A 12,109-nucleotide genomic window follows, 5' to 3' on the forward strand; every position below is an offset into this window, starting at 1 on the left:
TATAATATACAATATATATTTTATATATAAAGTGTATTAAAATAAATTTAAAAATATATAATTTCTATTGAATGTTCTGTTTTACAATTTAAGGTACTCATTTTTACATCCTTAAGATATCAATGACTTCCCTTCTTTTCTTCCTATGGCTCATTTTACCTATCAAAAATCCCTGCATATATTACAAAAACTATACCATTCAGTATTCCTTTATTGCATCCATCAAAACTTATTTATACTGTCGGATTTATCTTAATGCTGCCAGTGTTTTCAGCTGTATGCAGTTATTTCCCATATATTCAATAAATGTTTCCCAATCTTCTCTATATGTATGTTCTTCTTGTTCTCTTATTCTATATGTTAAGTCTGCTAGCTGTGCATATTCTGTCAGCTTAAGTTGCCAATCCGCTTTGGTTAGGACCTCACTCACTTTCTTTTTTTTAAAAAAAATATTTTTTTATTGGCTTTTCATAATTTTATATATTTTAACATATCCATTTCAAACATTGAAATACAAGGTTCCTGTGAACCATCAGAACTCCTCCCCTCCCTCCATAGGTTCCATTATTTAAATTTAAGTTTGCTGTATCTTTTACCCTTATCCATCTGTTTAATAACCATAATTATCATAAATAATTCCACATTACAAGTGTCATTACATCTCTGCCAATGATTTTAACTGTTTACAGTGGTCTTTTAAATATTTTACAAATTTACTCCAGTCTTTAGAAAATACTTAGAATCATAGAATCATAGAGTTGGAAGAGACCACAAGGGCCATCGAGTCCAACCCCCTGCCAAGCAGGAAACACCATCAGAGCACTCCTGACATATGGTTGTCAAGCCTCTGCTTAAAGACCTCCAAAGAAGGAGACTCCACCACACTCCTTGGCAGCAAATCCCACTGTCGAACAGCTCTTACTGTCAGGAAGTTCTTCCTAATGTTTAGGTGGAATCTTCTTTCTTGTAGTTTGGATCCATTGCTCCGTGTCCGCTTCTCTGGAGCAGCAGAAAACAACCTTTCTCCCTCCTCTATGTGACATCCTTTTATATATTGGAACATGGCTATCATATCACCCCTTAACCTCCTCTTCTCCAGGCTAAACATGCCCAGCTCCCTTAGCCGTTCCTCATAAGGCATCGTTTCCAGGCCTTTGACCATTTTGGTTGCCCTCCTCTGGACACGTTCCAGTTTGTCAGTGTCCTTCTTGAACTGTGGTGCCCAGAACTGGACACAGTACTCCAGGTGAGGTCTAAATCCAAGTACTCCAGGTGAGGCATATAATCCAAAATGTATTTAAAATCAAATTTCAAAGTCTCTCCAAAGCTAAGAACCTCCTCATCTCCAGACTCCCCTTGGCCCACTCCAGCTTCAATCTTCAATAACAGCGGTTTATGCTCCTGTAGGGCCTCGGGTCTCTCCATTTGTACTATTTGAGGTGCAGCCGCATCCTCCTCCATTGTCATCTGCACTTGCCCAGTCAGTACAGATTGATAGGTTGGTTCTTGGATGATTTCTATATCAATGTTATTAACCACAACAGTCAAATCCATTTTCTCATTCATCAAGTCCATCTTCTCATGCATCTGTTCCAGCAAAGCATTTGTCTTACATAAAGCAAGCACCCAGTCTTTCTCCCAGCTCATCTTTGTTCAAGGTCAGAAAAGACTGTTCCCACAGTCTTAATCTCACAGATGTTGGGTCTCAAATATGCTGCAGCAACAATTTAACAAGCTCCCTCTAGAGGAGACAATCTACATTTATCCATTTTTTTTTTAAGACAAAGGAAAGTTACTTTCATTTTTCAGATATTTCAGATGTTTTCCAAGTATTTTGTTTCTTTAAAATGCAAAAGGCAACATTAGAATCAACTTGTTTCTCTTCATTAGCTATCTGTCATAGTGTTACGTTCACAGTCAATGAACCTCTCCAACAGTTTCTGTCTCTGACACTCCGTTCCCAGGTTAGAAACGGTGGAAACTTATCCTTCTTCACTCCCTCTCCTGCTGGGATTAAACAGAATTCCCCCCCCCTTTTCTCCTGCTTCCAAGGGGGGTTTCAGTGGTTCTAAATGTAGGAAATTTAGTCTTTTTTTTTTTTTCAAGCTTCCCGGCTTTAGCTTGCAAAATTTTTGCTTTAGTTTATATACAAAAAAGCGGAAGGCGGACTTCCTGTTTGCACCTTCCCGCTTCGATACCAAATTAAAACAATTTCTTGATCCAATTTTCCGTTTCTACTCACGGGTACTTGTTTTAAGTCCAATTGTCCACAGGAAAAAGTCAGCGCTCTCTGGCAATGGCTGTGCGGCTTCACTCCGTGAAAGTAGCAGTCAGTTTGTAGCACCGCGCTTCTCACCCCACTTCACTCCGGAGCCCCTAAATGGGATTCCCCGCGAGTAGGGGGGCGCTTCTGGTGCCCTGCCGAACCCCACGTTCCCAGGCTTCCTCCACCTGGGATTTCTAGCAGGTCCCCACCTTCACCGCGGCGGGAAGACCCAATTTCCACGGAGCCCGTTCCTCCGGTCGGAGGAACTCCGCCATTCACCAATGGCGCTGACCCGGAAGTCCTAGGCCAGCCACTCTGGGCGGCTTCCAACAGAATATTAAAATACAATAACCTATTAAACATTAAAAACTTCCCTAAACTCGGCTGCCTTCAGATGCCTTCTAAAAGTCTGGTAGTTGTTGTTCTCTTTGACATCTGAAGGGAGGGCGATCCACAGGGCGGGTGCCACCACTGAGAAGGCCCTCTGCCTGGTTCCCTGTAACCTGGCTTCTCACAGTGAGTGAACCGCCAGAAGGCCCTCGGTGCTGGACCTCAGTGTCCGGGTAAAACGATGGGGGTGGAGACGCTCCTTCAGATATACTGGGCCGAGGCCATTTAGGACTTTCAAAGTCAGCACCAACACTTTGAATTGTGCTCGGAAATGTACTGGTTTTCCTGGTTTCGGATCTTCCCCATCAGTGTTGCCATTTCCGCATATTCCATCAGTTTCATCTGCCATTCTTCTTCTGTTGGTACTTCTCCTCCTTTCCATCTCTGGGCTAGGAGCACTCTCGCTGCCATCATTTCATACATAAAAAGTATTTTACCTTCCCTTGGTAGCTCTTCACCTGCTCACTTTCCATTTTGGGGCTAACAAAACATGGGCCGCAGTAAAGGTAAAGGTAAAGGGACCCCTGACCATTAGGTCCAGTTGTGGACGACTCTGGGGTTGCAGTGCTCATCTCACTTTGCGGGGAGCCGGCATACAGCTTCTGGGTCATGTGGCCAGCATGACTAAGCTGCTTCTGGCGAACCAGAGCAGCACACGGAAACGCCATTTACCTATTTATCTACTTGCACTTTGACGTGCTTTTGAACTGCTAGGTTGGCAGGAGCAGGGACCGAGCAATGGGAGCTCACCCCGTCGCGGGGATTCAAACCGCCAACCTTCTGATCAGCAAGTCCTAGGCTCTGTGGTTTAACCCACAGCGCCACCCGCGTCCCACGGGCCGCAGTAGTGGCATACATAAGCAACCTTTTTTGACACCTGGGAATTTCAGTCTGAGTTAAAAATGATTTCTTAACCCTGCAAGTGTGCGGTTGCCGGAGGCTGGCTGGCCGTCCACCATGTATGACTCAGCTGAGATTCCTGCGTTGCAGGGTGTTGGACTAGATGACCCTGAGAGGTCCCTTCCAACTCTACAGTTCTCTGGTTCCTCAAAGTCAATGACTAACTGGGGTCAGCAAACTTTTTCAACAGGGGGCCAGTCCACTGTCCCTCAGACCTTGGGGGGGGGGGCGGACTATATTTGGGGGAGGGGAATGAACGAATTCCTATGCCCCACAAATAACCCAAAGATGCATTTTAAATAAAAGGACACATTCTACTCATGTAAAAACACGCTGCTTCCTGGACCGTCCGCAGGCCAGATTTAGAAGGTGATTGGGCCGGATTCGGCCCCCGGGCCTTAGTTTGCCTACCCATGGACTAGTAGCTGCAATGGCTATGCTCTATGTCTAAGTTTATGCTCTGTTGTGCTTTTGTTATTTATTTTCCGTAAGCCACTTTGGGATTCATCTGAATGAAATGTGGCGCAGAATATAATAATAATAATAATAATAATAATAATAATAATAATAATAATTTATTATTTATACCCCGCCCATCTGGCTGGGTTTCCCCAGCCACTCTGGGCGGCTTCCAACCGAATATTGAAAACAATACAGCATCAGACATTAAAAACTTCCCTAAGCAGTTGTCTTTTAAAAGTAAAATAGTTGTTTATTTCCTTGACATCTGCTGGGAGGGCGTTCCACAGGGCAGGCGCCACCACCGAGAAGGCCCTCTGCCTGGTTCCCTGTAACCTCACTTCTCGCAGCGAGAAATACAATCAACCAATCAAGCTGTTATTGGAGGTAGTATGCCCAGTTGCTGGGCACTCCAAGTGGGGGAAGTGATGTTGTGCCCAAGTCTTGCTTTTACGCTGTACGTTGAGACATCTGGTTGACCACTTTAAGAATAGGACGCTGGACTAGGTGAGGCTTTGGCCTGAATCTAGCATGATTTGACACAGTCGCTCTGCCGCTGGTGCCCTTGCCAGTCTCAGCTACTCTTATGGCACCAGTTCAGAGGAAGATCTGGTTCCTACACAGAGACCTGGACCTGAAATTATTTTATTACAAGGAAGGGCAACAGGTTAAACAATTTACCTTGTGACTCCAGTGCAGATACAACCGCTGCCTCTCTGATATCAGACACACCGCTATGATCTGTGGATACATTGGCAGGAAGGTACTTAGTCGTACCCACAACTCAGAGCCCTGGAGCCTGGTTGATTTCAATGATGGGAGTAATAATAATAATAATAACAATAACAATAATAATAATAATAATAATAATAATTTATTTATTTATTTATTTATATCCCACCCTCCCAGCCAAAGCCGGGCTCAGAGTGGCTAACAGTAAAAGTAACACAGTTTACATAAAATCACAATCTATTAATTGAAATACATTCTAAAATCAATTCATTCTAAAATCAATTCAAAATCTAATGGCAACCATTGGGCTAGAGTTCTATGAGGATTACCAAAGGAGGGGGTATGGATTTCTATTAAATTCATTTATTGCCCTACATCCAAAGATCACAGGGCAGTTAGGAAAGCACAAAGCTACATAAAATTGGGAATTGATCCAATCTGAAGATCTTTTGATATGCCGAGTATATGAATATGAGTCCGTCTAGTCCACAACTTTTTGCTCCAGTGATTGCCAACTTTTTATGGCTCCAGAGACACATTTGGAAATCTAAGGAACTCTCATGGATACCACTGAATATCTGTTTCACAGGAGAAAGTCAGGTGATGCTCAGAAACACACACACCTCAAACAGGCAAACTCCCCACCAAAGCTTCAAAAATTGGGATGAATGGGAGGCCTTGGTGGGCTTTGCAGAGGGTGTCTGAGGGTGCCCTGGGGCTCATGGGCACCATGTTGGAGACCCCAGGTCTGTTTGGAATAGCAGCAGCTCTCGAGGGTCTCTCAAAGAGTCTATTCCTGTTCCAGTACAGTGGCACCTCGGGTTAAGTACTTAATTCGTTCCGGAGGTCCGTTCTTAACCTGAAACTGTTCTTAACCTGAAGCACCTCTTTAGCTAATGGGGCCTCCTGCTGCTGCCGCGCCGCCGGAGCACAATTTCTGTTCTCATCCTGAAGCAAAGTTCTTAACCTGAAGCACTATTTCTGGGTTAGCGGAGTCTGTAACCTGAAGCGTATGTAACCTAAAGCGTAGGTAACCCAAGGTATCACTGTACTGCTATCAAATATCTCCTTATATCTTTGGGTTGAAAGGCAGGGGGCAAATCTGCTAAAACAAATCAAGGGACGTTGGGTGTTGAACCCAACACTTTCTACAAGCGATGTGCGCATTATGCCACCCACACGGCCCATGACTCCAGTCTCCACAGATATGTTCCCCTCCCAGAGCTTTTACAGCCTCAGTGCTGCCCCTTGGTGGAGACTTGGCTGCCAACCTGAACCATCCCCTGGGGAAGCCTTTAATCAAAAGAAAGTTGTGCTTACCAGTAATAACAAGAGATAGGTGAAAACGACGGCAGCGAGGATCAGGAAGACGGCAGACCAGTGAAACCAGAAGCCCAAGTTCCCATAATTGTACCTAAAAGTGCGATGCAAACTCATTACGTATGGGATGAGCCAGGGTTCTAAATCTTGAAAGGCAGGGGCTCGTCATGATGAAGGAATGGGTTTCTGTGCAGTCAGTTTGAACCGGGACCCCAAAACCCCCTTTTCTTCTTTCTCCAAGGGAGCATTTCTAAAATGCATTAACTTGAGCTGTTGAGCAAATGCATAACAAGAACACAGCTGTATAAACAGCTCTCTCCTTTATCAGTCACGGCAATGGATGACCTTGGCTGTTCCAGTGGAGTAGGGATGACACGTCTGGGTCTTATCTTACATCCTGACCACACTCTGACGCACAGACCTAGTGCGGGAGCAGCGCCAGAGTGTGTTCTTAGAGTTGGTGACCTCTTGCTCCAAGATAGAGTGTAGGAACAGGAATACCCTTTTATGGTCAGGAGTACAGGAAGGAAAATCCTTTTATGGTTAAGAGTACCAGAGCAGGAACATCTGTGATGTCAACCTGTACAAGCTGACGTGTCTGGATTCCTGGGGAAGAGGGGAGAGGGTGCCTGGAGGATATATATACCGCATGAAATTTCTCATTTCTTTGGACTTGCTGTGGACTGACCACGCAAGTGCCTTTCTGCTGCTCCGGAGAACAGAAATAAAGAACTCTTTCTCTGAACCAACCCTCGGTGTCATTTGACTTCCTTCCTCCCGTCCGGGAGCAACGCAGAGCCCACCAATCAGTAAAGTCTAATAAGGCTACAATGACAGCCATGTCCCCATGGAGAGTCCAAACATTTAAGCAGGAGAAGAACATAAACAGCTGCCTTATATTGAATCAGAGCAATGGTCCATCTAGTTCAATATTGTCTACACAGGCTGGAAGCAGTTCTCCTGGAAATCAGACAGAGAGCTCTACTTAGAGATGTGAGGATCGAAACTGAGACCTTCTGAATGCAAAAGAGGTTTTCTACCAATAAGCTGCAATCCTTCCCAATGAAGGGAGAGTAGTGGGAAATAATGCATAACATAATGCCCACTTGATAGCTATGAATTTCTCTGATCCTCTTTTGAAGCCGCCCAAGTTGGTGGCAATTCTACAAGGCAGGCTTAAGCAGTATGTGGACCAAGAACTCCCAGAAGTGCAAGCTGGATTTCGAAGGGGCAGAGGAACCAGAGACCAAATTGCAAACATGCGCTGGATTATGGAGAAAGCTAGAGAGTTCCAGAAAGACATCTACTTCTGCTTCATTGACTATGCAAAAGCCTTTGACTGTGTCGACCATAGCAAACTATGGCAAGTTCTTAAAGAAATGGGAGTGCCTGATCACCTCATCTGTCTCCTGAGAAATCTCTATGTGGGACAAGAAGCTACAGTTAGAACTGGATATGGAACAACTGATTGGTTCAAAATTGGAAAAGGAGTACGACAAGGCTGTATATTGTCTCCCTTGCTTATTTAACTTATATGCAGAATTCATCATGCGAAAAGCTGGGCTGGATGAATCCCAAGCCAGAATTAAGATTGCCGGAAGAAGTATCAACAACCTCAGATATGCAGATGACACAACCTTGATGGCAGAAAGTGAGGAGGAATTAAAGAACCTTTAAATGAGGGTGAAAGAGGAGAGCGCAAAAAATGGTCTGAAGCTCAACATCAAAAAAACGAAGATCATGGCCATTGGTCCCATCACCTCCAGGCAAATAGAAGGGGAAGAAATGGAGGCAGTGAGAGATTTTACTTTCTTGGGCTCCTTGATCACTGCAGATGGTGACAGCAGTGACGAAATTAAAAGACGCCTGCTTCTTGGGAGAAAAGCAATGACAAACCTAGATAGCATCTTAAAAAGCAGAGACATCACCTTGCCAACAAAGGTCAGTATAGTTAAAGCTATGGTTTTCCCAGTAGTGATGTATGGAAGTGAGAGCTGGACCATAAAGAAGGCTGATTGCCAAAGAATTGATGATGGTGAATTATGGTGCTGGAGGAGACTCTTGAGAGTCCCATGGACTGCAAGAAGATCAAATCGATCCATTCCGAAGGAAATCAGCCCTGAGTGCTCACTGGAAGGACAGATCCTGAAGCTGAGGCTCCAAGACTTTGGCCACCTCATGAGAAGAGAAGACTCCCTGGAAAAGACCCTGATGTTGGGAAAGATGGAGGGCACAAGGAGAAGGGGACGACAGAGGACGAGATGGTAGGACAGTGTTCTCGAAGCGACTAAAATGAGTTTGACCAAACTGTGGGAGGCAGTGGAAGACAGGAGGGCCTGGTGTGCTCTGTCCATGGGGTCACAAAGAGTCGGACATGACTAAACGACTAAACAAACAACAACAAAGTTGGTGGCCATCACTACTTCTCATGTGAGTAAATCCCATAATTTAACTATGCAATTTTGTCCTTCCTCAATCTTCCAGGATATGTGGTAGACACATCTCTGTACTCCAACAGAAGGGACTGGTCAGGGGGCAGGGCTTAGGAACTGCTGGGAGCCTGCCCTCCTGAACCTGCCACCCGAGGCTATCATCTCACTTCGCCTAATAGTAGGGCCTCATGGACATAGAGAGACAACAGGACTGTACAAGGGTCCCCGATTATAAAATCATAGAAAACGGGAGATACGTAGCCGCTCCAGCAGCATATCTCTATTTCCTTACATCCAGAAATGCAAGTTGGGCTTTTACTCTTGCTAGAAGTGTTATGTACTGACATTCTCACCCTGGGCCAGCAGGGGGATACTGTAGATAGTTTTCACTCAGGTCCACATATGCAAATAAGGGATTGAAAGTGACGTTCAGTGATTGGATAATTACAGAAAGTGTTACAGTTGCATTGTAGTGGAGCTCTATATAAGCAGGTTGGCTGAACCCTTCAGTTCTGTTCTGTTCTGGCCTGTGAATAAACAAGAGCTGTTTGAAGAATCGCTGTGTCGTCTGATATGTTCACCCACAACTTAACAAGAAGCTCAGCCTTGCCCTCACCGGTTCTGGAAGGCTCCTATAGAAGGGTCCCGTACGCGCAGAGACTTTGCGCCTGCCCATTAGAGGAAATAGGAAGCCTCAAACATATATTTTTTAGATGTCCTTTTTATGCTGAGATTCGTAGAGACACAATTGATCCTTTGCTGAAAAGGCTCGCCAGTCTTTCAGACAAGTCTAAACTTAATTTTCTCCTCTTAGGCAAAGATCATAAAACGACCTGGCTGGTAGCCAGATTCTGCGCCCAGATTTGTAGGCACAGGTCATCCTCTAGAATAAAATAGCTTACTAGGGAAATGCTGAAGTTGCCCTTTGGAGTGCCTCAGGGTCAATTTTTTATGGTAGCCCAAATCTCAGCTATATTGGTGTATGTATATATTTCAATTTTAACTCATGAGCTATTGCTGCAATCTGCTCCGATTGTATATTTTATATTGTATATTTTATATTTTATGAACGCTGTTTTTATCTAATCTAATAGTAGGGCCGGTTGTGCCTTGCAGGCATTTTGGCTCTGGTACCTGCCTGGCCATTCCTTATGGGGGTGATGGGGCCTGTGGGTTGCAGAAGGAAGACGGGCAAGAAGAAGCTGGATTTCAGAAAGGGTTGCCTACCATTACTGCATTTCTCAGTAAGGAATCCCTGGGTTTCCCAAGACACAGTATAAAAATCATTATCTGTCAGGCTTCACCCCTCCCATGGCGCCAGCCAAGAAGTAGTTAAACAAGAAGAGTTCTTCTTCTTATTGTTGTTTAGTTGTTTAGTCGTGTCCGACTCTTCATGACCCCCTGGACCAGAGCACTCCAGGCACTCCTGTCTTCCACTGCCTCCCGCAGTTTGGTCAAACTCATGCTGGTAGCTTCCAGAACACTGTCCAACCATCTCGTCCTCTGTCGTCCCCTTCTCCTTGTGCCCTCCATCTTTCCCAACATCAGGGACAGAGAGACAGAAATGCGATCTCTCTTGGATAATGGCGTTGCTCCGAGTAAAGTCCCACCCCCTCCATCTCTCCTATTCTATGTCATCCCAGCGTCGGCTGATCTGAGCTTTCTGTTCTCCTACTCTCAATGCCCATCGGGTCCTGGGAGGGAGGGCATCAGGAATGCTTTCCAAAGACACTGAGTCTGTCAGCTGTCTCTTCCCTGGTGCATCTTCTTCCTCCTGCCCCCTCCCAATATTTCTCAGCTTCTCCCCTCTGCAGCCTTCTGCAAACCACTGTTGTAAATCCACACTGTCCTCCTCTTCTAGGGAAGGTTCAGGAGGAGTGTAAGCATTTCACTCCTCCGTTGCTGATGTGTGATGGTTATCATCATCATCATCATCATCATCATCATCATCATCATCATTTGTATACCACCTTTCTATCTTACAATACTCAAGGGGGTTTACAAGCTGAACAAACAAAAAATGTACATCTTATAACGATCTAATGCAATACAAAAATGTGATAATAAAACATAACTTTAAAATAGGCAACCTCCATCAAAAAAGTAACGTTCAACAATCATTAGAATAGTATAAAATAATAATATCAGCATGTAAAAGTTAAACAGAAATCCACTCAACAGTTACAATAATATCTAAACTATAATCAATAAAACAACAGCAAGCCACAGAACATTAAACAATACAATACACATTGAGAAGCAGAGAGTTGGGCAAGGCAGGTGGAAGGTGACCTTGCCTGATGGAGTCTTTTATTTTATATCACATATCCGTGTTTACTTTCTAGGCTTGGCAAACCTGAGAACAGAAGCTAGCCTTATCTCTTCCGCTCTGTTGTGTTTTTGTACTTTTTCCTTTCTGTTCTCTCTCGGAGCTGAAGTGAGAGGACGCCATGATCACTTTGTCCTGTATATAAAGGTAAAGGTAAAGGGAACCCTGACCATTAGGTCCAGTCATGGCCGACTCTGGGGTTGCGGCGCTCATCTCGCTTTATTGGCCGAGGGAGCTGGTGTACAGTTTCTGGGTCATGTGGCCAGCATGACCAAGCTGCTTCTGGCAAACCAGAGCAGTGCATGGAAACACCATTTACCTTCCTGCCGGAGCGGTACCTATTTATCTACTTGCACTTTGATGTGCTTTCAAACTGCTAGGTTGGCAGGAGCGGGGACTGAGCAACAGGAGCTCACCCCGTCGTGGGGATTCGAACTGCTGACCTTCTGATCGGCAAGTCCTAGGCTCTGTGGTTTAACCCACAGCGCCACCCGCATCCATTGTCCTGTATATAAAGGTAAAGGTAAAGGGACCCCTGACCGTTAGGTCCAGTCGTGGCCGACTCTGGGGTTGCGGCACTCATCTCGCTTTATTGGTCGAGGGAGCTGGCATACAGCTTCCGGGTCATGTGGCCAGCATGACTAAGCCGCTTCTGGCGAACCAGAGCAGTGCACGGAAACGCCGTTTACCTTCCCGCCAGAGTGGTACCTATTTATCTACTTGCACTTTGATGTGCTTTTGAACTGCTAGGTTGGCAGGAGCAGGGACCAAGCAACGGGTGCTCACCCCGTTGCGGGGATTCGAACCGCCAACCTTCTGATCGGCAAGTCCTAGGCTCTGTGGTTTAACCCACAGCACCACCCACGTCCCTTGTCCTGTATATAGTGCTTAATAAAAGCTTAGAATGAGCACACCAGTCTCCACTTTGTTTCTGCTAAACTCTGCTGAGTGTGCAAGCGCATAGGCATTTGCTATGTGTCGCTGGAGCGGGCCAGGACCGATGATTTATGGACAAACAGGAGCTGCGCAACCTCAGGAAGATGCCCGGAGAGGTTGGTCTCATCTCGGGGGCTGTATGGACACCCTGGTGTAATCTGATAAGGAGGTCTCCACTATTCCTCCTCAGTCCAGTCCCTGACATTATCCTAGACCAGGGGCTCCCAGATTGCGGTCTGCAGAACACCACCGTTCCACGGGCTTCATTCCCATGGTCCATGTCCTATTTTTGAAAAACAATGGCAATGTGAATCCTGCGGGTGTTTATGTACCGTATTTTTCGCT

At 45.3% G+C, this 12,109-nt stretch overlaps 1 protein-coding gene across 3 annotated transcripts in view; it reads right to left on the bottom strand.

Moving 5' to 3' along the window:
* The window catches only part of GDPD4 (glycerophosphodiester phosphodiesterase domain containing 4), a 51,300-nt gene that overhangs the window by 24,026 nt on the left and 15,165 nt on the right, over positions 1 to 12,109 (bottom strand). For all 3 annotated transcript variants that reach the window (XM_081002163.1, XM_081002161.1, XM_081002162.1), the window contains exons 4-5: positions 6,068 to 6,161; positions 4,697 to 4,756 (exon numbers count right to left, since the gene is read on the bottom strand). In XM_081002163.1, coding sequence (XP_080858289.1) covers positions 4,697 to 4,756; positions 6,068 to 6,161 — 154 coding nt within the window. The remainder of the gene's footprint in view (positions 1 to 4,696; positions 4,757 to 6,067; positions 6,162 to 12,109) is intronic.

The sequence above is a fragment of the Podarcis pityusensis genome, assembly GCF_964106645.2.
Source record: "Podarcis pityusensis genome assembly, chromosome: 4".
Classification (NCBI taxonomy): Eukaryota; Metazoa; Chordata; class Lepidosauria; order Squamata; family Lacertidae; genus Podarcis; species Podarcis pityusensis.